Consider the following 26,733-nt stretch of genomic DNA (forward strand, 5'->3'; position numbering starts at 1 on the left):
TAGTCCTGCACCAGTGTTCTCCCGGCTTTCAAATTTACTTTGCAGTTGTGGGAGCATGATTCACAGAGAGGAAAAAAAAGAGGAGGGAGCGGGGGAAGAAAAAGAAAAAACAGCAGCTTTTCATTGCCAGCCTCTTCCACCTCTGGCTGCAGGCACTTGGTGTGTTTGCTCGGTCCAAAACGAGACTGGGAGCAAAGGGACGTGTTTTTCAAGAGGTAAAAAGACTCTTCCCACTCCCCCAGGCCAGGTGAATGAAAGACAGTTTCTTAGGTTAATGCTTTCCTAAACCAGGAACGGAAATTTATGATTTAATCAGCACACATGGAAAAAAAAAAAAAAAGGAAATCAGCCATTTACTTTTTACTTGGTTTGTTTTCAACACAGAGCAAAGATCTCAGCAACTAGTTATCTAGAAAATACAATCTTCCCTCTTCTATTCTAGCCTGAAAGGGAGAGCTTTTTTTCTTGGGGGGTGGGGGGGGGAAAAAACCCTAAAGTTTTTTGTCTTTCTAATGCCGGGGCCAGCGCGCGTCTCTCTGCTCTCAATAGCTCATTCACATCAGCTGGGCCCTGCATGCTCACTGCCACATGGTTTCCTGTTTTCAAACTGCCCCCTTGCAGCCCCCCTCTGCTTTCCACCCCACCCTGACCTCTCCAGGGATGAAATCTTTCCATACTTCCCTGGCTTTAGACATTCTCTCATTCACCGATTCAAAAGGGAATGGGGGCGGTTCAAAAACGCAAGGGAAAAAAAGAGAGAAGAAAAGGGGAAGCGAAGTTTTCGGAGACTGGGAGTTTGTAGCGACCAGAACTTGCTGCTTTGCTAGACGGAAAAGCTGAAAATGCAGCACTTTTTAATCCCAAGATACAAAGCAGAAAACACAGAATTGGAAACAGCACTTATCAACCCGAGGTTTGACTGCCGACCTCCAACAGCCACTCTCAGCAGCGCCAGCAGAACTGGCCCACCTCCTGCTGCTGGGATTTGCTCCGCTCCTGGAGCTTAGTTAGGGGGTTGTAGGTCTTTTCATCCAGTCCTGTAGGGTGGTCCCGACTCCATGGTTGTATAAGGAGATTTGTGGCCACCAGCTCAAACTCTGGCAAAGGTGACTCAAACCCTGCAGCCTACTGGAACGGATAAAATGCAAGTTCTCGGCATCTGAATGCAAGATGAGTCTTCCAAAGGAGATCTAAACCCATCTGCTGCCAGCAAGCCCTGCAGCTTCTCTCTTCCCAGTGCCACCCAGTGTTCTGACTGCCTGAACACACTGCACCACAGCCTGCCTGTGAGTAACGCAGGAACTGACTCCCTTCCGTGCCTGTTCGGTAAAACACCAAAACGCAGGAGTTTACAGAACCACCACAGGCTACTGTGAGCTCCTGGATGTGCCACCCCCCTCTGTACAGTCAGACTACAGAAAAGCACACCCTGCACATTTAGCAGACTCGGTAACCAAGCAAAGGGCTTCTTCTCCTGAGATGGATGACACAGTGGCCAGCCCTGACACAAAGGCTGGCCTTGGGCCTTGCACCTGAGCGTATCCTCAGGCGCTGGAGGAGGCTGGGACTCGCAGCAGGTGAGCTCTCCCAGTGAGGGACACAGGTACACTCTTACCTAGTCAGTGCCAGGGTCTCCCCACACTTCCCTTATGCTCCAGTCTCTCCCTCACATCCCAAAGCTTCATCTCCACCACACCACCAGCTGAACTGAGGAGGATTCCTCTACGAGGCTGTCTTACAGCTACAATCCCTGGCTCAAGACCTCAGCCAAAGACTCTGTTCTCTCCAACAATGAGCAGAGCTTCTGCTTTCAGTATTAGGACACACACAATGTGGCCGTACTTTGGGGACTTTCTGGAGCCACCAGTTTTCTCCACAAGTAATGAGTCCCAGCAGTCATGTGCCCATCGAGACAAGGAATCAGAAATGGCTGTGACAGCATTCCAGCCCTTCAAACACTACCATAAAAGGCAGGCAGGGATTTCCTCAAATCTAAATTTACAAGACAGGAACACACAAACAAAGTATGTGAATTTAGTTCAGGTGTAGGAATTTGCAACAGTCACAGTGTCTTAATGATGCTCCAATGTTTCAATATGGAGCATCTTTTCTTTTAAAAGTGATATAGCAGATAGATTTAATCAATTTAATTACAGCTGCTGGTATACCCAGCCAAAATTTAGCCTAACAACAACTGCACAGCTCTGCGCAGACACTCTACTTAAAGCACTTCACCTTTGATCCACAGAGTTCCTCTGGCAACCAGAAAGAGATGTCCAGCTGCAGGGCTCAAGGGATGCCCACCTTGCAGAGGAGGTGAGCATCACTAACTGTGACAGTGCATCTTCCACAGAGATGCAAGATGGGTCTGACTTGCAGCTGCAACAACACCCAGTCCTTCGAGGCCCACATTACCTCACCCTTCTTGCAGGTAAGGGGAAATGAGAAACATCTCCCATCAAAGCAGATGGGAGACACGCTGGGAAATGTGCAGCTTTCACAGCAGGGAGCCAATTTTCCTGAGCTATACACAAACATTTTGGGATGGGCAAAAGCCACAAGTAAACCAGTGGGGGCTTTAATGGGGCAGCAAGGAACAGAAATCTCATGTGGAAGGTGCAGACAGGTGGAGAGAAGCAGGCAGGGAAGCTAGCAGACCCACAGCAGGCTGGGTGACTCTGGGCACAGGATGTGTCCCAGGACTTGGTGCATGTCCTGTGAATCAAGATGATGACCTGCCCTATTCATTAGTTATGTGTCGAGATCTAGTAAAGGTTGTCAGTTGATCTCCTTGACTCCCCTACACCTTCAGCCACAGAGGGAAAGAATCAACAAGAAAAAAATAACCCCTTCTCTCCCTTCTCTGCTTCTTTTTTAATTTAAGTTTCCAAATCCTTAATTTGTTCCAAGAGTTTTTTCTGTAGTTACGTTCCTGACTCACAGCAAAGATCAGGGGGTCAGTGACGACTACAGACACCCAAAGTGCATCTCATCTTCATTTCCAGACTTTGCTGTTGAAGGAAGGTGGGGGAGGAGGGAATATAATATAAACAAGTAGAAGATAATGTGCCAGACACACTCTCCCTTGGGAGACCATCACCCTCTTCCCACATTAGGTGGGGCTTTTGCTGCATTGTTTCAGGCTAGAAATCTTGCCTTGCACACAGCCTGCGATCCACACAGGCACTGCCAGGCAGACACAGAACACGACTCAGCCCGGACGGAGCAGAACAAAGGCTTCCAGTCTCTTTTGTCCAGCTATTTAGGCAGTCCTTGAATGCCTTAAAAGTGTTTAGACAGCATATAGCATTTATGCTCTGAAACATAATTAAACAGATGATCAGAAAATAAAGATTAAATTTGAAAAACCTACTCTAACAAGTAAATAATTCTCTCTTTTTTTTGGTGAGTTGCTCAAAATGGAGAGGAGACGCGAGCAGCAGCCCCGGCCACCGGCTGCTGATGCGACAGTTCTGGGTTCCTTATTGAAAACATCTGGAAGCTCTGAGCCACTTTGTGCAGCCAGGAGTTTGAAACTATCCAATCATTTCATATCCAAACCCAAGTCCAGCGCTGTGGATTTCAAGGGAAGGAAAAGAGGGGGGAAGAAAAAAAAGAGCAACCGCACTTGATCACGCCATATGATCTGTAACTCATCCAGATAAAACTCCTCCTCCTCCTCCACCCGCTAACAGACCTCTTAATGACAAGGAAATCATGGTTATACTGAAACAGACTGAACTATTGTTATCTGTTTCAAATTACTTTTGCCATATCGTTATGAAACACTGCAATGATGCAATCTGCAGAAATACTCAGGCACATTAACTTTTTAAACCACGACTCTGATAGGAACTAATGGAGCAGCAGATGAAAGGGAAAAATTCTCCTGTTTTAAGCAAGGCAAAACCCACTTTTGGGCACTAAAACGAGGTGATAATAAATTCATCAGACAGTAAGAGAGAAGAATTATAATTTCAATTGCTCTTTTCTTAAAAGAAAGTAGCTTTTTGGGAAGGCTTTTTAAAATTTTACATTTCTGGCTCTTGCAAGGATAGACAAAACAAATCACTTTTTTCCTAAAACTAAATAAGGCAAAGAAAATCTGTACTCTAATGCTGCAAAGCCTGTAAGAGGAACACATCCAGTCTGGAAAGGAGAGCACATCCATCCTGTCTGCTGGGAGGGAGGTCAGTGCCCACGTGAGACCAGACCAAGATGGACACTCAAATGTGGATTCTGAAGAACCAGGCTGCTGGTTGACCACAGCAAGCGCTCACACCACAGACCTTGGCCAAGAGCCCTGGATATCTCATGGCATTTCTCATGATTGCAGGAGCACTGCAACACTGAGAGGAGTTTAGTGGCTGACCCAGTCCCACTGTGCCTGTCTGTCTGCATCCCTGTGGGGTGGTGGCACTTCAGTCCAGAGCTGCATCCCTCTGTCCACGGCACGACCCACCAGTGTCCCAGCAAGCTACCAGTGGCTTCAAAAGGCTGGCTGTGATTCTGAATTCCCCTACAAGGCAGGGCACAGAAAGAAAAGGAGTCACAGAGAGGGACATGGACAGTCCCCCACCACCTGTGGCAAGTCCATGCTACTCTTAAGAGAAAAAGTCAGTGATGCAGAAATAAACCTTCACAATCCTAGTCCTAAAACACCTCCACATTCATCAGTTTGATTTAATCCTTGGGCCAAATCATCCACAGTATCAATACAAGTTTTATTTTCCAGCCTAGGACTCTCCCAAAACTTCCCTATTTAAATCATATATTCACACCAAGGTCTGGAGAGAGGCATTTCCTCACAGAGCAATGCTTTGGGACAACACGACTGGGCTGAATTTAACATCAAACAATCCACTGTCCAGCTGCAGCCTCTGTTTGAGCTCAGACAGAACCAGACAGAAACAGCTGAAGAGCCATGAGGGAACGAGGAGGGCTTGGAAAGCTGTCAGACACGGATATATGGAGCACGTGTTTTGAGAAAATACAAAAACACCTTGAGAGACCTTCAGCCACTTCCTGACCTTCCCTTTTTCTAATATTTCTCAGAGACTGAGTCTACATTTTTCAGGAATTTCTATTGTCCAAATAACCTTTAGAAAAATGCTGAAGTTTTGGTCAGCCACAGAGCATGCCTGAACATCCTTCCAGAGGAAGTCAACTGCCCATCTTACAGCTCCCAAATGGCTACAGGAGAAACACAACCCACTCAAGAGATTAGCAAGCCCTCAGCTGACTCTACATCACTTTGCAAGATCTGCTTCTTCCTTTACCAAAAATAACTGCAGTTGGGATGTCTAGCTGGCTGAAGTGCTGTGGGATCTTGGAGCAGCCCACAGATATTTATTCAGCGTGTTATGGGAGCTGAGAGAAATACTTCTGCTGTCAAGCACTGGACATGTTGCTTTGCTCTGTGAGTTTCAACATCCTGAAAATAGGGAATGGAAAACATGAGTGGATAAAGCAGGAACAGTCCCAAAAGAGGCAGTCAAGGAGCACCTGAGCAATGAACTGCAGCAACAGATCAGCTGCACGTCCCGTGTGTTCTCCTGTCAGCTGCTCCCGTGCTCAGGCTCTTCCCACCAGGGCACGGGGTCTAATGACTTACAGACTGGGTCAAACACCAAAAAAAATGGGGACTTTTGTAAAGAATAACACAATTTGCAACCAAAACAAGTGGATGGAGGATAATGCTTTCATTTCACAGCTGGCAGAGCCCAGCCTGGAGCTGCTGATGAAGAAATCACGCTCACTTCTCCGATCCCATCCAACACTAAAGTTGGTCACTATAGATTTGCTTATGTTTTCCTTTATGGTTTTCAGTTGCTGTCAATAAACATGTAAATTTTACATGCACACAGTGGGTGATAATCTTTGCTAATTACTATGATTCTCCTATAAAGGAAGGATTACAATATTGGAAATCTGGAAAGATAATGACATAAATAAAAGTATTTAAGATAGCAAATTGCATTTATAGGAATTTTCAAACCACCATAAACATTATACAAGTCCCTAGAAATAGGTTTGCACAGATCATCCCTGAAATACCTGCTCAAGCCCAATCAAGCAATGCCTAATAATTTGTCCTACAGAGGAATTATGAGATCATTGCATTTGTCTCAAATGCAAGAAAAAGGGGGTATTTCATTATCTATAAAGCTTACAAATTCAAAAAACAAAGGACTTTTTCATTTTTATATAATCCAAAATAAAAAAACATATTCTGAAATGATTGGGATAGATACAGGATACAGGAAAGTACTGATTTATACAACTAACAACATGTTCTGCTCCCCCATAACAACACATTCTAGAAAGACTGAATCTCTGCAGTTCAAGATATGAGGTTAAAAATTAGTTCAAGTTTTTGTGCAGGAAAACAAGGCACCTCACATTTCCAGAGTGCAGGAAACATCCCTGTGCTCTGAAAAGATCCCCACTGCTGTGGGCAGACATTGCCTGAGCCACTCCAGGATGCCTCAGCATGACACGAGATCAGTGCCATGAAATGCCTGGTGGATGGTTCTAGCTGATGAATTATGTCTTTAGCTAAAAACAGAGACAGGGCAGCAGATTATGTAGATGAATTGGCGGATAAAGCCCAACAAAAATGACGCATGGCATGAGTGAGTGAAATTAATGGACAATATAAAAATGACACATCTTGAACTGAGGAAATTATTCAACTTTTACCATTCTTTCATGCCTACAGTTTAAGGCACTGTAATCTAACTGAAAAATAGAGACGGGTCATTCAAATGAATAAATCATGCCAGAAAATGATTCAGTTTCCCTTCTTTTATTTTTTAATTATTTTTTTTCCTTTTTAACTGAAGTCCCTAGGACTCAGCCCTTCAGAAGCCCACATGACCCAGTGCATTGTCCTGGCCAGGCACACTGTCAAAAGGGAAAAAGTTATCTTTTCTTTCATCTTGTAATTGAAAATCTGGGAGGAGAAGTGTTGAGAAAGCAGAGCACTGTACAAAGGCACCCATCATATTCCCAGGTCAGCTTTTTGCTTGGCTGCTAATGAAGGCAGTGAATTGAGGACACTGTGGCATTTGTTTTGCCCTTCCAATTTTTCTGTTTGCTTTGTGGGAAGGAGGATCTCAGTCCCCACGGGTAACTGAGATGCTCTGAGGGCAGCCAAGCCCCTCTCCCAGCAATAACAGCCACTCCAGATCACCCTCCTACCTACACCCGCACTCAACCAATATTTTCGTGCCCTCTCTCCATGCATTTGGAAACCTGAAATGAAATCCAATGCAAACTTTGAGAGGAGGCATTTGGAATCCAGCTCCTGCTTGGGAGGTCTGCTTTAGGACCACATGAGTACTCCTTTGCTCACTGTTTTATCCGTTTCCCTGGTAGTCCTCTGTAAAGAATATTAACCAAACATGTCTTTACAGATCAAGAGCCCAGGAGAGAATGTTGACCCTGTGGAAAAAACCCTGGTTTTATCCATTTTTACCCCACTTTCATCCCTCTGGACTAAGGATGTATATACAAGGGTAAGGATTCATTGGGTCCACAAAGCCATCACTAAGGAGTGCTACATCAATCCAGGCTGAGTATGTTCTCCCTTATAGCCTGATTTTAGAAAGTATTTTTAAAGGAATTTCAAGGCATAAAACATGTATAATTTCAGCCAGCTATGTGGAAGCATCACCATTAGTAAGGAATTTTCTCAACAGTTGATGCTGTTCCAGAAAAAGAATAAAATATTTATTCTAAGGTTATAAACTAACATATCCTACACCTTTACCAGCTTTTCAAAGATCCCTTTACAGTAACATTTGTTGTTGCAAGGTTAAATCCTAACTGGAATAATGGGTCCCAGCCCTGCTCCTGTGTCTCTCCACTCAGCTAAAGCTAGGCAATGTCCCTGCAGACACAGGGAATGTCAGCACAATACAGGTGCTTTAGGAAAGTTTTAATTGCTGGGGTTTTGTGCTCCCCTCTCTAATTCCCCACCTGCCAGAGATGATGCACTTTCCTATCTTTAACAGCTTTTTTCAATAGATAAATATATTTAAGACAATAGATGATGATAAATGGCACCAAAAATGTCAAAAAGCAGCATTTATTATATCCTGCTATTTCCCTGAGTTATCCTTCTGATTTGGACTGTTCCAGGATCTGCAAATTGCTGTGCTGCAGATAAAGAAAATGGAGCATCTGAGATTTCTCACCAGTGACTTCAAGGAAAGAGTTGGTTTTGTTTTCTTAGGAAGAAAAAGGAAAGTGTTATGAAGCTTTCTCTTCAGCTTAAAATCCAAAACATTTACAAGAATCAAGAGCTCAAAAGCTTGCAGATAACCAGGGAACTGATGCCAGTTCCATCAAAGCAAAAAACTAACAGCAGCTGGGAGGAATGCAGATTATGCAGCATCCCTCTCTATTGAAAAAAAAAAAATCTGTTATACAACAGTTAAATAATTTAACTACTCCAAGTTATTATTCCTCAGTTAAGTCTTTTTTGGCTATCATGCAGCACTAGTCTCTTCTGTTTCTGAAGTTTGCCTTTAGGACAAAAAAAAGAGGCAACTTCAAAACATGCAAAAATTAATGAAACCCATATGTGGGATACTGTCATTATTCCATGTTTTTAAGAGGATCAGGTTTTGTTAAATGGGCTTACTTAATGCAGACACACAAGCAAAAATACCCAGCAAAAGATCTGAAAGCTATTGAAAACAAAATATTTCCACATTTTAAACTAAAAGCCACTATATATTTTTGTGCAATTTTGTTTATGGCTTCTCTGACAGCTTATAAAGTTTTCCTAACCAGAGAAACATCTCCTAGATAAGATTTGACCTTTTTGACTTTCACCCTCATACTGTATTTAAGCTGGGCCAACCTAAAAATCAATGGCTTATGGAAACATCTGTTGATACAGGCACATAATTTTGACTTTTTTCAACAGCTGTTGTTATTTTATGATTTTTTTTTGGCTGGGCCAGTTGGTAAGACTGGAAGAAACTAAAAGTTGGGCTCCTTCCCTGACTTTGGTCTCTCTTTAGTGGCTGCAGTCAGCACCTCGTTCCCTCCCCTGCACTTCCCTGGGAGTCTGGGGGGAAAAAGGCTGAATGCCCCCCTAGTCTGGTCTTGCCCACCAGACTCAGACAAGAAATAAAGGAAATCTCACTAAAATAGCCCCTGCTGTTGCTGCTTTCTGCCTGTACAAGGGACTAAAACACCCTCCACTGCCCATCTTCCTGGCTCCCATTTGTACCTCCAACAGCAATCCACAATAAACCCCAGGTTTGTCTTGCCTCCCCTCCTGCTATTTCACTGCTGGGACCCAGACATCTGCCAACATCCTCTGTAAAAGATAACACACAATATATTTTAAGAGTCAAGCTGCCACAAGATATTTGGTGCTTCAGACAGTGCTCCTTCTCAGCCAGAGAGCACGCACTGCTCACAGGAAGGCTTGCATAAAAACAGAATGTACTTTTCTTGTGAATCTAATGATTGCCTAACAAAAAAAACCCCAAAAAACAAAAACCAAAACAAATTCAACCAAAATATCCTATTTTCAACATTTAATTCAGCTGCTAGTTGAAACAAGATGTTTCTATCTAAATTCTGTTTTCTTGAAGGAGAAGAAAACAACTTACAAAGCTTTTAAAGAGCTCCAGTCTTTTTCAGTGTACATTCAAGCTGTCAAGAGCCAAAGAAAGCCAATACCCTACGCACAGCTTTTTTCTTTCCCCTTGCTCTTTTTAACAGAGAGGACTTGTTTAATCTTACCTTCAAACTTCTTATTTCCCTGCCATGTACTCCTAAAGTCTCCGTCAGTTGTGCCAACACTTGCCCAAAAGGACAGTCATAAAAAAACCCAGTTTGAACAGAAACTGCTTATCTAGAGGAGGGAGAGCCCCAGGTTTGCAAGCAGAGGAGATATTTCAGCATTAAAGAATTCTCGGAGCTACTCCAAGACACAAATTTTTGTTGTCTGCTGCACTGCAAGGATTTTAAGCCCAGAAAGAAGCTATTTATTTAGTCTATATACATAGATTTATAACAAAGGCAGAGGATCCATCCACAGTCTTCTGGGTGCTTTTTGCATCGTTTATAGCATACAAAGTAAAACTCAGCTTCCTCAAAGACAGAAAAGAAGAAATAAACAAGCCTTGACAAGAAAAATCAAACACTGTCCCCCAAATATACAGCTATGAACTAAAAAGGCTTTTTGAGCTGCCTCTTGACATCTTCTCAAAACACATTAAAACACAGAATTTGCAAAATGCCCTAAAACCCATTTCTGCCCATGCTGCAGGGAGGAGTTTCTCTCACCCCATCCCTTTGTAAGACCCCAATTTTTACAGTCATGCCTCTCTTTGGTTATCTACAGGTAGGAATATCTGGGCATGATGTAAGCAACCTTCATTCTCTTTAAAAGGCTCAAAAAGGTACATTACTGCTCTGTTTTAATCCTGGAGTGCAGGCACTTGGAGCTAAAACTTATCTGCCTCCTCCTGGGCAAGCAGATCAGTAAGCATTTCCTCACCTTGTTATGGCCAGTGAGTTAAAAAAAGAAATAATGGTGGAACAAAATACCAAGGAATCTTCCTGTAATCTCAGTAGCTTTTAACAGCCCATCCCTCTCCATGCTTTTGGTAAGAATCAGTACAGTATTTCAGAAAGGCAGAAGAGATTTCATACTCCTAAACACAAGATGATCTCAGATTGAAACTAACGTTTCAGAGAACTGCACCTCCAGTCTTTGAAAATGTGTATTTTGGAAATATTCCTCCTAACCGCTTTCAGGCATTTAATATATCCAGCTGTGTTAAGAAACCAAGCAAAAGTTCAGTGTCAAGTAGTTCAGGATTATGATCTTTTTTTTTGATTTATGGATGTAAGCATAGTCTCAGACACAAGACAAACAAGTCACTTGATGCTAAGCAGGCTCAGTACCAGAGCTCAGACTAATGAGCAAGCAGGGGTGAGGCTTCACGTTCCTGCCTCTTATCTCAGCAGCTGGAAGGACACCACATGAGGAGGGAGAGCACAGCCAGACACAGGCAGAGCCTGCCCAGGTACCTGCAAACACAGTATTGGTGCTCCAGTGGGGAAGATGGAAACGGTCCAGGAGAGGAAGGCATGTGGTGTTGGTAAGGATGCAGGTAAGAATATGCCCCCAAATAACTAAGGGCAAAAATAAGGAGAAACTACTATTAAGTAGCTGTAATGGTATCATGGCAAAGTCTTTAGGGAGATGTAATATCTAACCAGGCTGAGGAAACCATAAGCCACCCCTCAGACCTTCTGCAGATGTGAAAGGAGAGCAGCATAACTCAGGTTAAACAAAGAATAGCAACAATTCCTCTGTTTCAAACTACACAAACAGAAGAGAAAGCAAACAAGGTAATCAAGAAATATTTGCTCTATTTTTTGGATTAGTCTCCTGGGCACAGCTACCGCCTTCATTTTCACCAAGTACATCACTGGCACTAAGATGATAAACACAGCAAGTAAGAAGGGAGGGAGCAGTTAAGTTCACCACTGCTCAAGAGAAAATCAGAAAGTTTGCTACATCAAGTACATGTCTATTTAGGCATAAATTTAATGTATAAGTGAAGCAGAAAGAGAAGTGGAAGAATAACTTTACTATCTGCAGAGACCAAGTGCAAAAGAAAGCCTAGTGTAGAATTTGCTCCCATCTGCTAATTCCTATACAGCTGATGAAGTATATTTTATTAAACCATTGCAAAACATTTTATGTTCTTGTTACAGCTTCCTTGCTGGGGTTATTCCAAAGCAGAAGTCCAAAACACAGATCACAGCAGTGAAACACCAAAGTAGCAATGGAAAGGAGGTACAGCAGCACCAAGAAGAAACTCTTATCCTTTGTGTCTGCCTGCTCTGGGGTCCCAATAAAAAAAAGTCACTCTTGTCCATGCTTTGTCTATGTCATTTGGAGACATTTCTTCTTTGGCATAATTTATGACTGAAGTCTTCTACCAAAATTCAGAAGTTTCCTGTTCTTGAAAGTTTCACTTAATTTGGTGCTACGACAGCAAGGACAGCTATGACTGCCCACAGTCAAACACAACACCAAGTCACTGCTCTGACCATGGGGATTTTAATTCTGACCTGCAGCTGCCCCAGCTCAGCTAAACCCACTCCCTCCCAGACTTTTATTTTAGTCATCACATTCTTGGACACGAAATGACACAGTCCTTCTGAGTGGTATTAGAATCATCCACTGCAACATTAACCATCTATTCTTGTTTCACAGCCCCAAGCTTTAAAACCTCTCCATCCCCACCAGTCTGTCCCGTACAACTGCAAAGATGTCCCTGCCAAGCCAGAGAGCCATCAGTCTGCTCAGTGCAAGGATGCTGCACGAAGAGGCAAACATTTAGTTATCACCCAGGCTTTTATCACATCTGATGTTTTAACAGTAGTTTGAGCCCAGAAACATTCTGCAAGCCAGCTGAGTCACCCTGGGCCACACCAGGATGTGTACGTAATAGCAGGCAGAAACAGACACTGAGAAAAAACAGCTGAGATGCTGGAGGAAAAACAACAGGTTTCCAACTTTGCATGAAGATAATACAATAAGGGAAGGCAAACAACCTAAAATAGGTGGGAAAAGGCTGAGAACAATAACAAAAAGGGAAATCTGTGAAAGGACCATGAGGTAACAGGCATTTTGATTCCATGTTTCTATGGAAAAGGTTTGACAATACTTCTTATCTTCTTACTCCCATCATTCTTTTCATCCTTTGCTGGAAGCTAAAGTCAGAAATGCTATGCCTGGATATTGCTAGAGCCTGCTTCATCAGCGCTCAAGAGCTCCTATTCATCTCTCCTGTCTCATGACTACTCAAAAAAACCCAAAACAAATGTGTGGGAATATAATTAAAAACATATTTATTGCATTTATAAGGTTTTTCTCCGCAGTGGTGTAAATTCCAATAAACTGCAAAAAAGGTAATCTACAGAAAAGCATAAACAGTGGCCTGTCTACACTGTAAGGGGTCAACTCTGGCTTCGAAAATATCAGAATGGAACTAGGTAAATTCTTTCAGAAGGATAAAAACCCAGTGACCTGAGACACCAAAGTACCCATTTGTCATAACAATGCAGCCTCCATCAAAAGTCCACATTTGGTCTCCCACATTATCATCTTAGTTTTCTCTATAATTAGATCAGGAATTCAGTGTGCAGTAACCATGTCTACTGTACAACAGTTACACCACAAAACTTTTATAATATTTCAAACACAAATAAAAGAACCTATAGGATAAAGGAGATTGGACCTTTCAGAAACAGCACAGTATTTTCCTTCATTAGGTATAATATTCAATGCCAGCATTCCTTTGCTAGTTTAACAGTCTTAAACATCCATTATTTTATGGAAAGTATGCATCCATACTTTGACTTTATGACTGCATAATAAATGAATGTATCAAACCACTGGAAGAGAGCTCCAAACCCAGGATTTTCTATACTTAAAATCTGTTAGGTCTGTATTTTACAAACTTGTAAAATAACAGTCCTGATCCTAAAAAGGATCTGAAAGCTACTTTAATACACGCATGTAAAATAATTTATGAGTGAACCCCTTTGTCTGAAGCAAGCCATGAGCATTGCAGAACTGTAGTTATTAAACAGTTGTCTTCAATCTAAACCATCTCAAAACTACAGCCAGAATATACAAACAACTCTGACTCTGAGGCAACAGCATCTGCAGATGAAACTGCAGCTAGATCTTGGTGCTTTTAACAATGAGTGCGAAAAAACAGAGGGATAAACTTCGCTGAGACTGGGAGGATGGCAGAGCCAGATGTTTTGTTAGAGAAAATGAGGAAATGATGAAAAACCAGAGTATCAGGCAGCAATCTTTGCCGCTGAAGAGCAGTGGCTGAAGGGGAAGGTGCAGGGGAGGAGAATTAACTCACCATCTCCAGAGATCAGCGGGGGCTGGCACAAGCCCTGTGGCCACGGTGGGGGCGGCGCGGGCGCCTTCATCTGCCTCGAGCCAGACCTGGGAGCAGCATCCCAACACTGAGCTGGGGATTTGGCTCCGTGTCCACGTTCCTGCCTCACCCCTTAACATCCGTGAATCCTGTGACTGAGCTTGGAAACTACTGTCTTGAGCTGGGGATTATCAGAGTTCTGCATAAAAAGGCATCGGAAATGCAGCACCCAGAGAAATTCAGTGCAGGACAAAAAAAACCTGCCACAATAGTTGTATAAATGCCTTCAAGGCATGAGTAATGGTAAAGGCCAAACAAGAACCTCAGCCTGGTTTGAGTTTCTTTTTCTTTTCCTTCCCCCAGCTTTTATTCTCGCTCCCTGCAGCTTGTGTGGCGATGCCCAGAGCAGCCGGCGAAAGCCAGGGTGATCTGTCCTACACAGCCATGAATTCACTCAGGGCTGGCCAGCTGACACAATTCCCTCACAGAGCTCAAAGCCTCTGCTCGGAGCATCCGGGGCAGACACAGGATGCTGGTGGGTGTGAGAAAGGGCTTGGCAGATGACTAGCCCAAAGCCCTGACCCGATGGGTAAGCGTGTGTCAGCCTCCAGCATTAATGCCAGGCTTAGGGCAGGCTCCCTTTTGGCTCGGATTTTCCATGTTTACTGTAGTTACAGGACAACATTTACAAAGAGAGGGTTACACAAGTGATTTTAAAAAGGCAGGGTGAGAACACAGCCTATTGTTAAGGTTGTGCTTTCCACCACCAGACCCGGCTCTGATTTGATTCCAACACTTCAGCCACTTGCTCTGAAATTGCCCAAGCTGTTGAGGAAATTCCTTTGCTATTCTACAGGTCCTCTGGAAAAAAGGGAATTGCATCCTCCATCCTGTAGTATGTACATGTGTACACCCATGCAGATGGAGAAAATGAACTTCAGTGCATACAGACAAACTGAATTTTGTCAGGTCCTCAGGGTGAGCAGTTTGTTAAAATAGTTAATTCCTAATAAATTGGTGCCTGGAGAACTATAACAATCCCTTGCCTTGGGTCACCAGCAAGGTTCAGTAGTCTGGAACTGCACCAGACTCTGCTCCTCAGCACCAGCCACAGGAGGTGGGTGACACTGTACACCTTGGCCAGAATTTTATTCATTTATCTGATGACTCCAAGGAAGAGAAATATGAGAGATTACAATTGGGGGAAGGAAAAATCTCTGTATTCTCCACACCTGCTGTCCATCCCAACACTCATCTCAGTACCATGCGGGTCTCACCCTCTCCCATAGGCTCTTTTCCATCCCCTTCTTCCCACCCTCATCTCCTGCAGTCCTGCTGTCCCAGTCCCCTTCCTTTGCTCACCCTGCCAGACTCTGGCCAAGCAGCTCCTTGCTCTTCTCCCTGTTCAGCAAAGCATCAATATGGGGGCCTACAAACCAAAACCAAGGGGCAACAACAGACCTGAGGCTCTGTCCTGACAGCATCATCTCTCTTATCTCTAGCAACTCCCAGGGAAGGTTTCCTGGCCTCCCTAGGTGGTCTTGCAACAGTTTTATGATGGTAACAGGATGTTTTCACAACAGCCTAAATCATCCTGGCAAATTAGCAAATCAGTAAATTAAACTGCCATGGAAATCTGGGACTTTAATAACCACTATTACATGTTGGCAGACTGCTGGATTGCACAATGGTTTTCTTTTTGCTGCATCGAACAAATTTAGTTCTTTCAATCTCTTCTCACGTTTCTTAATCTCTTCTCATTGTTTCCCTCTGGACACTTTCCAATCTGCCTGTGTCTTCCTCTGAGCAGAGCACCCCAAACTGGATTTGATGGCACTGATGATGGCTCCACAATGCCACACACATAAGTCACCTCCTGCACCTTACGGAGGACACTCCTTCAAATATTACTCCAAACAAGATTTGTCTCTCTTGCAATATCTCTTGCAGTTGGTTCATTTGTAATCCTCAGCCTAATTTTAACCTATCCCTCTCCAGCTTAAACATGACTTGGTAAAAATGCATTTTGCTTTCTCCTTTGCAAATGCAGCACTCACTGTCTGTTTTTATCTCTTATCTGGATGTGCTCTCCAATTTCTTAAGGTCACTCTGAACCCTGACCCTGTTCTGTCAAGTGCCTACAATCCCTTCTGACCAGATATCATCTGAATGTTATAAACATACCTCCATCTTCCAAATAATGACTGAAAATATTGCAAGTTTCCCCCCCAGAAAGTGACCTTGCTGATACATCAATTGTTACTGCACTACTTGGATCAGTGGAGGGATGTAAGTGCAAGAGTTTTCTAAGCTTCATTCTCAGCAATTTCTGAAAACACAGACTAATTAAATACTGATTCCTGTGGTAAAGGTAGGATGCATTCAATTCAATAGGAACTACTAATATAGTTAATAAATGCAATGGGAAGGCTATTTCCCAGTGAACTCTGTTCCTGAGGTCAGCCAGCTACAACTTCTCAGTCACAGGCTCAGACAACCCAGTAGCACAAGGTTATCCATCCTGCCACATGAAGACAAAGATTCAGCAAATAATGAAATCACAACCAATTTCTGGGATCAACACAAGAGAAGCGTATCAGGGTACAGTTAATTTTAAACTGCTGCTTTACTTTTATGATGCTGGAGCCACAGGCTCCATTTTAAGTTATTTTAATATCACAGCATGCAGAAGCCAAACCAAATTTCTTATCAGAGTTAAAAATTATTCCATTTTAAAAACACTAAAGTCTCATTTTAATAGATCATATCAAGTGATTGTCCAGCTCTACTCAAGATTCCCAAACTAAGCAGGAAGATAAGGACCAGGAGAGTCTCCATCAGGATAAACAACATGCAAGCCTGGGAAGTTCTGATTACTGAGTTTTACAGCTGAACAGATACAAACCCTGAGAAAAGATTCTGGAAATTTAAGAAATAAACTTAAAAACTCATTTTAATTGGAAAAAACATTTTTCCATTATTTTCTCTTCATTGCTTAAAACCCGACAGACCATTACTTTGCTAAACATTTTTTAACAGCAGCTTTTCCATGAGGTGCAAGAATCTTCTGAAACGACTATAAGAGAAAGTGTGAGATCTCACATCTGTAACACTGGCATCACAGATCCAGCTAATTCTAAAAATGCTTCACAGTTTTTCATTCTTCAGAACCTAGCTTAAAGAAAGAGTTTTCCCCTTGTCTCTTCAGAGTACTCAAGCTACTGTCCTTCAGCCTGACTGAACTATACATGAAATTGCACTTTTAAATTCCAAGACTGTTTTTTTTTTATAGTAACTTGTGCTTATGAAAAGCAGTGCACAAATTTCTCACCCATAAAACAGGAGTTACCGATAATTCCCACGATCCAAAACTGCCGACAGTGCCAGCGAGGCTGCAAACTACCTGCAGCTCCTGACCAGGGGCAAGCAACAACACTTCTATTTGCAGCAAGTTAAGAAAACCACCTTTACTAACCACAAAATGGCTCTGTAATGAGAATCCACTGAACACCTGAAAGACTCCTGGCTACAAAAAGCAGCAGCACTAAATAAAGCAGAGTCAGGACGTGGCAGGAAAGGCACAAAGCGCGATGGTGGCTTTCACCGGCTGCCTCTGACCAGCCCACATGTGTGAACTAAACTATTTATAAGCCTTCCACTCCTTTTTGGTTGGGCTTTTTTTTTTTTTTGGGGTTTTTTTTTTTTTTTTTTTTTTTTTTTTTTAATGACCTTAATATAGTGCAGTTGTTATTTTGTTTCTGTTGAACTTAGCAACAGGAAACCCTGTCAGTTCTGCAGCAAACTTTCCATTCCCCTGGCACTCCCATTCCTGCCTCGGAAAAGCCAGATTTCTAAAGAGGTGTTTGACAGTGTGGGAGGGAGAGGAAGAAGAGGAGAAAGCACACATACAAAACCCAAAATGCCTGTAAAACATGTGAAATGGAAGCTAAATCCAATACTTTTTTTTTCTTTTCTCCTTGTCTGAAAGCAAAAGACCATGTCCTCAATTGCGTTTTCTAAAGATTTCTTACTTCACTACCAGATTTGGAAGTATTGGTCAGGAAAATTACCTTTAATAAAGGGTCAGTAAAAAAAAAAAAAAAATCAGTAGCATCTTTCCACTCACACATTCCAGTAATGAAACACTTCCATATCAGACAGCACAAATTTTGGCTTGGAAAGTTATTTTCTCTAGTCCCTCACTAACTCACCAAGCAAACAGCTACAGAAATTAAGCCTTAACTTGTTAAAAACATAATACACCTGATTTTATTACAAGCTTTGGCAAGACTGTTCTGCTGCTCAAAGAGCTTTACTGCATGATGAGCAAAGATTTTTGGAGCTCCACCCTGCAGTGGAAACTCATCCCAACAGTATTTTCTCTTTTAACAGCTTCATAATGGTAGGGAAGACACAAACACAGCTGCTCAAAGGCAATGTGCTCCAACACAAGGCTGCCATCAATTTGCCATTTACAAAACACTTTTTCAGGAATATGAAACCACACCTAAAATACAGAAGCAAACACAAATCCATCCAGGAAAGGTAAGACCAAAAGAACCACAGCTACTGGCAAAGTGGAATTTGTATTACTGATGCTTTAAATGAAAATTATGTTCATGCAAAACTAAATATCAACCTTTTTTTTTTTTTATCACAGACAATCCTTAAATATGGCAAAGCACAGTAATAAAATACAATTACCAATGGATTCCTGATTCCTGGCATGACCTTTTACATTGTTTCAGTGCCATCAGGAATATGGCCTTTCCCCCCACATTTGATCCCTATATATCCTCCCATTATTCATTTTTCTTCCAGCTAAGGCACAAACACTCCCAGCCCATGATGCCTTTAGACTCTGGAGTCTGTGCACACACCAACATAAACCACAGCCATTGCCCCTTCTGCCAAAACCTCCCTGGAAACACAAAGAACCAGGAGGGATGGACAGACTCTCCAGGACCACCCTGCAGCAGTGCAGGGACCTTGAAGGTGCTCTTGGCCCCACACAGCATCACCAATCTCAAGTGCATTCCAGGACATGGCTTTTCATACAAATCATACACAAATCTTGGTACAATCTTGCCCCATGAGGAACCTCTTGGCTCAATCTGTCTGTGACTGGCTGAGAAAACATAAATGAATCCAGCAGTTGAAAATGCAAGGGCTAAAAAAGCCCAGGCTATCCTTAAAAGGTTAAAGCAATGTCAGTGGGCATCATGCAGCTTTGCAGAGGCTATAGAAAGGAAACCAGCAGGTCACAGCAGCAGTGACATTTCTTTATACAGCACAGCAAAGGACAAGGTGACAACACCTGCACTCACCACTTCCTCTGTGCAGTTCTTCTGAAAATCCACCTCGTCCTCAGTTTTCATTTCCAACATTCCTGTGCAAACAGAAGGTCCACAAAAAAATGAACTTCTTTCATTGCTACTAACATTTTTTTGTTTACTCAAACCAGTCCCCAAAAAAAAAAAGAAAAGAAAACCTAACCCCCAAGGCCCTTCAACAAGTCCATCTGAACCCTTACAAGGCCATTTGATTTCCAAACTTTGGGTTAATTGCTGACTTCACTGCTTCCTTGCTATTCATTTTAACTATCCTACCTGGGACTGAAGAAAACTAGGAAACAGCAGTGAACATAGGGTGAAACTCCTGACAACATGTAGGTGAGGCCAAGCACATGTGCAGGTATTTGTTCATGTATTTTCTTGGCTCCCATTCATCTACGTAAAGAATCAAACTTTTTTGCTATTTTTCTCCTTACCACAACCCAAAGATAACACAAGAAACTAGCCTTGTCTGCCCTCAATAGGTATTATAAGCATTGCAAAAAAAAAAAAAAAATCACTGCAAAAACTCAAAGCCACTTGCACTGCCTTACAGATGAGAGAATTACCACCCTGGACTAGGAAAGCAAAACCTTTGCTGCTGGAGTTTACAAAGTCGCAGCTGACTTTCCCCCTTCTCCACTCTCCTGTGACGGTGTCACCTCCACAGTTGTACAAATTTCATGTTCCAGCTGCTTCCTCTGCCCAGCCAAGTTTTCATTAGTCACCATTCCCCAGGGGTTCCCCCTGCTTACCTTTCTCTGGCAGGAAGTCAACATCGTCACTCCCTTTCATCCCTAAGCTAAGGACTCTCATGACACACAGGACACTTCAGAGGAGTGAAGTGATTTGACCAAAGCCACCCAGATGGAGAGTGGCTGCGTCAGGGCCAAACCCCCCCTCTAATCCCACTCCCTCTCTCATTTCTACTAAAAACAAACACTGGATGGATGACAACGCCTTCTTAAGGGCGACGTATGCTCGCAGTGAGTTTACCCCTACAGGGATTTAGCAAGAGGAGCCTCCCATCTCCATGGGGAAATCCTCCTAACAATCGTCACTAATGGTTTTCCACTGCCTTTAATGTCTACCCTTTTTTTTGGGACCATCTGGTTTTGCAATGATTTTGCCTCGATTACATGGATTTGTGGGCAGACTCAAAAATCAGAGATAATGCTACAAATTTCTGTGAATTCCATTTGCTGGGAGATGTGCTCGGGTCATGGCAATGCCACCATGGTTGAAATCCTGATCCAAAGACAGAACATGCAAGCAACAAACATTTGGTGCACTGAGGACAGGAGAAGCAAGCTCACACTGCTGGGTAAGAAATGGAGGATGAAGACATTTTGCCCTCAGGATGAAATTCAAGACAATTTTTTCACTCTGTTACTTCTTCCTAAATTTCTATTAAGAAATATACCAAAGGAAAAGCACTATAAAGCTATCACAGAGGTCTCTGGCCATAGTGCCTCTTATTGCAAGTGTGGCACCGTTAGTGACGTTTGTTACCTGCTCATCCTGCTACTCTAACAGGGGAAGGAAATCATTCCAAGAGCTTCTCCATAGGGAAAATGCCACCAATAAGAATGAGGTGATATTGGACTGTACCAATATTACAGAACAAGGTGAAGACTCACAAGGTGATATTCTTCTGTCAAGGAATATTTCTTGAAATGCTGAGACCTACAGGAGATATTTCTCCCAGGAGAACAGCTAAGGAGCAGTAATTACAGTATTTGTTATTTAAGACCGCAGACCCCAACCATACAATCTAACCTTGCTTGGTTTGGTTTCTGCCAAGAAATTGCAACTACTCCAAGGTGTTCTGTCAGCACAAACCCATGGCATCTCTTCTCTTCTCATCCAGCCAGGCTACTGTGGGATGATTTCATAACCTAACTCCTTTCTTTTTTAATGAGTAGCATCTACCTGCCTGACTTGCAGATAATGTGCTTGCAGAACCCATTACTCAGCTCTAATGCAGTTCTGAGTCTAAAGCTAACAGTAGGAGGAGATGCCTCAGGAAAGCAGGATCTACCTTCATCAGCTTCCGTCAGGGCTGTGACCAGTCACTAGATACCTGTCTGGATAAGGAAATTAGCCTTTTGAAGTCTTTGTTTTGGGGGTAGGCGGAAACTAAGCAAAGGCAATGAGATAAACAGGTGTATATTTGGGAGCAGCTTCACAATATAAATAAAAAAATTAAAGACTTCAATGATCTGGAGTAATGGCAACAGCAATTATCAGCTGATTACATCGCTGATAAATTACCATGACAATAAACCCCTCTGACTACACGAGTTTCTGAGAAATGGCCTTGTGACCTACACTTCCTTTGGGAAGGTTTTATTGTATTCCACCAAAAAAAGATGTGATTCATCCTGAGAACTGACGAGTCCGAGTCCGGCATGGATACAAAATCCTCTGTACAAATCCAGACCTCAGGGAAAACTCCCCAGAACTGCCACAGCAGAAAAAAATTGAGGCTGCCACTGAGCTCACAGAAAAACATGCTACCCAAGGCTAGACACCAACATGAAAAATATACACTGCAATAATTATAAGCAACAAATCAGTTCTACTGAATTACTGCCATATCAGAGTTCTAGATGGTGCTCTATAGGAGATCAGTGTCAGAAATATTCCAAATAGTGAGTTTGGATTCATAGCAGTCACTTGCCTCTGCTTAAGGCCAATTTTTTATTTGGGTTTCCCCAACATTTTGAATAAAATAATCCTAAAGTACTTCAAGAGAAAATACTACAATTTGAATTTTGTTTTGTGTGGCATCTCATTGTGCATAAACAATTTCTGCTTAAGGACATGTCAGACCATTTTATTCCAAGACCTTTCAGCCTTAAATCCTTATGTATTTTAAATCAGTAACAGGATCACCTCCATTTTTTCTCCTCTTTCCATATCCTAATACAGAATGATGACTTAACATTACTTTCCTGCTTTAGCTACTATCTTATTGGACTGTCTGGTCCCTTTTCTTTTGAAACCTCACCTAAACAGTGTCATGGCTCCAAGAATCCAACCAGAGGTAAAGACCTGGACTGTACAGATACAGCTGGCAGAGCCAGAGGCTCCTAGGAAAAGGAGCCCAGCCAAGCATTGGCTTACAGCCACTCCCATCTATTGAACTGTCAAATTAACACAGCATTAAAACAGGTTCCTTCTGAAAACAGCTTTCTAATCCACTTTTAGGTATTTCTTATTTACTAGTGATCTCTTGACTCATGTTTACTGGTGAGCTCTTGACACACAAATATCCTAAAAATCCTGAACTCAACAGAAAGTGTATTTGCTGGACCCTCCACTGAGACCCCCCTCCCTCCAAGCCTTTCTCCTGCCCTCAGTTATTCTGCTGTCACATATCAGAACCAATTCTCTACCATCACCCCATGCTGCACTTAGACTGAAGAAACAACTCTCAGCCTTAGAGCAGTGAAACAGCTTTATAACTTCACAACTTCATGATTTATATCATGGCAGTTTTTCTTTAAATCATTTAAATGCTTTGCTTTGTTTGCTTGTTAGGTGCTCAGAAAGCAAGAGGTACTGTATCATTTTCTCAGAGCAAAGAAAAAATGGCAACTGAAAAAGTTCAGCTGCTTCCATTTAACAGCTGCCTGAACAGGTGGGATACACAGATCAGATTAGCTCCATGCTTCAGTACCAAATTCACCTACTATTAAATCCCAGGCTGGTGCAACAAACCCATTTCTTTTTCATTCAATGTAATCCTTCACCTCCCTTCCTGGAGTTACCTGGTGATGTTTTCCATCAGCTTCTGCTGCATGGACCCGAGGCTTCTATGCTGTCCCCCAAGTGCCACTGCTCTCTCCCATCACCACTCATCCATGGGGAACGCCAGTCCTTCTTCCCAGCCCACAGGAGCCAGGAAAACTCATCACCCGAGTGCAGCGCTGCTGAAATGCACTGGCAAACACCACCAGCTGCTCTGCCTGACAAAAAAAAGCTCTGAAGCCCGGAAAAGGAGCGGGGGAAGGGCTCACTGGCTGTTTTAAATGACCTAATGCTGCCAATTAGGAAGCAACTTCAGGCAGTTCAGAGGGACACTGGCAGCTGGCTCACATGGACAAGTAAAGAAAATCAGGAGAGCCTCGTTGTACCCACTGGTTCCACACCAGCAAAAATAAAGGGGAAAAATGAAGGAGTAACACCCTCATGCCCACAGGAAAGCTTGTAACTTTAAGATAAAGTAATCCAAATAGCTCAAGCCCATTCATTTCTTCTCCAGCAAGGATTTACGTGCTAGAAATTCTGTACGAATTCATAGGAGATGATGCTGTGTTCTTACCTCCAGTGCCAGACAAGCAACATGTATTTGAATTGGAAGTTTTTATATGTAACTACAAATTTTTTGTTTCCCAGAAGAAAAACCTCAAACACTTCCTCTCCAACACAAGCATCCAGCTCATCCTTCCTTTCTTTGCTGATGACGTGACAGAGACACGCCTACAAAGAAAAACCTAAAAAGTAAAAAACCAATTGATTTTTCCTACCTGTAACAGGCTCAGCTCCTTGCAGGCTCACATTCTTCTTTGCTGAGGAACTGCAATCCATTTGTCCATTAAGGCTGGCTCTGGCATCTACTGCAATCTGGGGCTCAAGCCCCACTTTTTCGGCAGCAGGTACTTCAGAGGAACAAGGTGTCTCTGCTGCAAAAACCACTGCATCAAAACTTTTGACCATTTTAGGAACTTTATCCAGAGAAGAGGCACCATTAGCCGATACCAAACTCTTCACTCCCACATTTTCCAGTGACTCCACAGCCTGCAGGTGGCAGGAACACGGCGAGAAGGGCACTGCAGGTACAGCTGGGCTTTGCTTTCCATCGGGCTCAGCCAAGGCCTCCCCCTGTGCCCCTGTCAGGGCAGGAGCAGTGTCACTGTCACCGGCCGGACAGACGGTGTCGGTGCTGGAGTCGCTGTCACACGTGGGCTCCTCTGCGATGGGCTGGAGCGCTGCCCGGGGCAGCACGCTCTCCGTGTCCTCTTGCTCCTCTGCATACACTGCAACAGGGGCCATTGTCACTGGCCTTGGCACCTCCTTACCCTCACAGGCATCGCTCGGGGCTCCCGCCTCTGAGGCATCCTTTAACTCGGGGGTGCTGCTGTGGGGGGACATTCCTTGTAGGGTTTCAGTGGGGTCTTGTTCCTGGTTCAGCCCAGCATTGGGACAAGGGTCACTCTCTGCACCCAGTGACTCATCTGCTGATGCAGGCCCATGCATGGTGCCTTCTGCTGCAGCCGCTGCTCCAGCCTTGCAATCTTCTTCGGGTTGGTGTGTCGCTTTCAGCCCAGCATCCACACTGCTGCTGCCCACCACAGGACCCCCCAGACTGCAGGCAGAGGGTTTCACAACAGCAGCAAGAAGATCCTCTGACAAAACCTGCTCACTGCCATTCACATGAGCCTCCTGCTCAGGCTCAGCTTTGCCTCCTTCAACTTGCTGCGAGTGGCCCTGCCCCGGGGAGCCCTCGTCCCCAGCATGGTCCCCAGGCCAGGGGGCAGCTACCCCACCATGCTCCCCACCGTGCTGCCAGGCGAGCTCTGCCGAGCCTGCCCTCACCGCCACCGCTTCCTGCTTTTGTTTAGATTCCTCATTATGAGTTGCAGAGGGTGTGCCTATTAAATTATCCTCGGCACAGTCTGCGCCCTTGGCACATGGAGCTGATCCAGGGTCGTTACCTTGCAGAGCTGCCTCCTGCCCGGGAGGTGCCACTGCAGCATCTCCCTCCTGACTCACAGCCGGCCCCTCTCCTCTGGGTAGGGGAGAGGGAGATTCCACCTTGCTGCTCCTCCCCTCCTGCTCTGAAGTGCTTTCTGCTTTCTCTGCTCCAGCCTGGGCAGGCTCTTTCTCTGCCAGGCCTGTGCTCGCTTCCTCTGGAGGGAGCGATGCAGGCTCACGTTCCTCACGTTCACCCTGCTGAGCAGTGTCTGGCTTGAAGCTGTTGCCCATTTCACCTTTAACACCAGTTTGAGCAGCAGAAGGGGCACAGGCAGCAACTTCCTGATCACCGCTTGCAGAATCTTTGCTTCCTCCATCTCTACAGCTGCTGGTATCAGTTCCTACTGGCTCCTTGTCACTGCTCTCCGTGGCTGCAGCCCCATGGTCAGCAATCTCACCACTCTCCTGGCAATGTGCAGCTTCTGCACCACTTTCATTAGATCCACCAACATCTCTGTTTTCAGGTTCAGCATCAGGGCCATCAGCTTCCACACTGCCTTCCAATGAGGGCAGGCTGGATTTTCCATCTGTGCAGCCTGCTTCCACCAGCACTTCTTGCTCCCCACTCTCACTGCTGCCATGGACTTCCAAACCAGCAGCAGGTTTTGATGTCCATGCAGGAACCTGCATCCCATTCACTGCTGGCAATGCTTCTGCAGTGCTTGCAGTAACCTCCTGCCTCGCTGTGACACTGGCATCACCCTGGCTTTCCTTGAAGTCACCGTTTACCTGAGCAGTGCACGAGTCCACATCAGTCTCTTTTTTACTGCTGGTCTTGCAAAGGTCAACAGAGACACTGCCAATGTCACCACCTGCATTTGCACCATCACAGGCCAGTACCACTCCTACATTTGCATCCTCCCCATCCGAACACTCAGTGCCGTTGAAACCACTGAGTAAGGGCTGAGCAGTGCTGGATGACTCTTCCTTAGCTGGGTATTTCTCTTCCAGCTTTGCAGTCCTCTCACCAGGCTCTGCCAGCCCATCCTCTGCCCGCCGCTGGCCCTTAGCCCTCTCAGGTGCCCCGGCACAGTTCCTGCACTCAGTCTGGCCCATGGCCACATCCAGACCCCCCAAGGAAGCTGGGGTGTCACCTGCAGCTGCAGCCACAGCAGCAGCACTGACAGCAAGTTCCTCAGCAGTTTGCACTTCCTGATGGGCACTGTCTGTACTGCCCACGCCAGCTTGATCCAGAACAATTCCAGCCGATGTCATTCCAGCTTCCTCATTTGTATTTCCAGAGCATGGAAGATTTACAGCACCATTTACACTTGCACACAGGCTCACAGTGGAGTGAGTATCCTCATCTGATATAGTCCCAGAGCCCTCTGCAGATCTTAGCCCCGCCTCTCCTTCCTTTTTACACAATATCTCTGTGTTTTTACTTTCACATAAGCTGGCTGGGCTGTTTGCACCCCCCGGGCTAACCATGTCTTTTGTTGCATCATTAAAAGCTCCCAGACTGCTGCTGTTGCATTTCTCCTCCTGCTGGGTTTGGTCTGAGAGCTGCCCGATGTCCAGGTGAACCAGATCAGATGGGTTTTCCTGCCTTTCTTCTCTTGCCATTTCTTCTAGGCTCTGAGAGGTGGTGGTCATATGACCCTCTGCTCCTTTAGCACAGCTGTCTCCAGAGTCTCCCAGTACAGGCTCTGTCTGCTGCCTTAAACTCTGTAACAACACACAAAAGG

General features: G+C 44.1%; 1 protein-coding gene across 10 annotated transcripts in view; it reads right to left on the reverse strand.

Moving 5' to 3' along the window:
- The window catches only part of AKAP13 (A-kinase anchoring protein 13), a 206,665-nt gene that overhangs the window by 72,113 nt on the left and 107,819 nt on the right, over positions 1 to 26,733 (reverse strand). For all 10 annotated transcript variants that reach the window (XM_041418359.1, XM_041418364.1, XM_041418363.1 and 7 more), the window contains 2 exons: positions 23,818 to 26,713; positions 19,277 to 19,338 (listed from right to left, as the gene is read on the reverse strand). In XM_041418359.1, the coding sequence (XP_041274293.1) occupies positions 19,277 to 19,338; positions 23,818 to 26,713 (2,958 nt within the window). The remainder of the gene's footprint in view (positions 1 to 19,276; positions 19,339 to 23,817; positions 26,714 to 26,733) is intronic.

Source organism: Onychostruthus taczanowskii, unplaced genomic scaffold (assembly GCF_017590055.1).
Source record: "Onychostruthus taczanowskii isolate IOZ18803 unplaced genomic scaffold, ASM1759005v1 scaffold6, whole genome shotgun sequence".
Lineage (NCBI taxonomy): Eukaryota > Metazoa > Chordata > Aves > Passeriformes > Passeridae > Onychostruthus > Onychostruthus taczanowskii.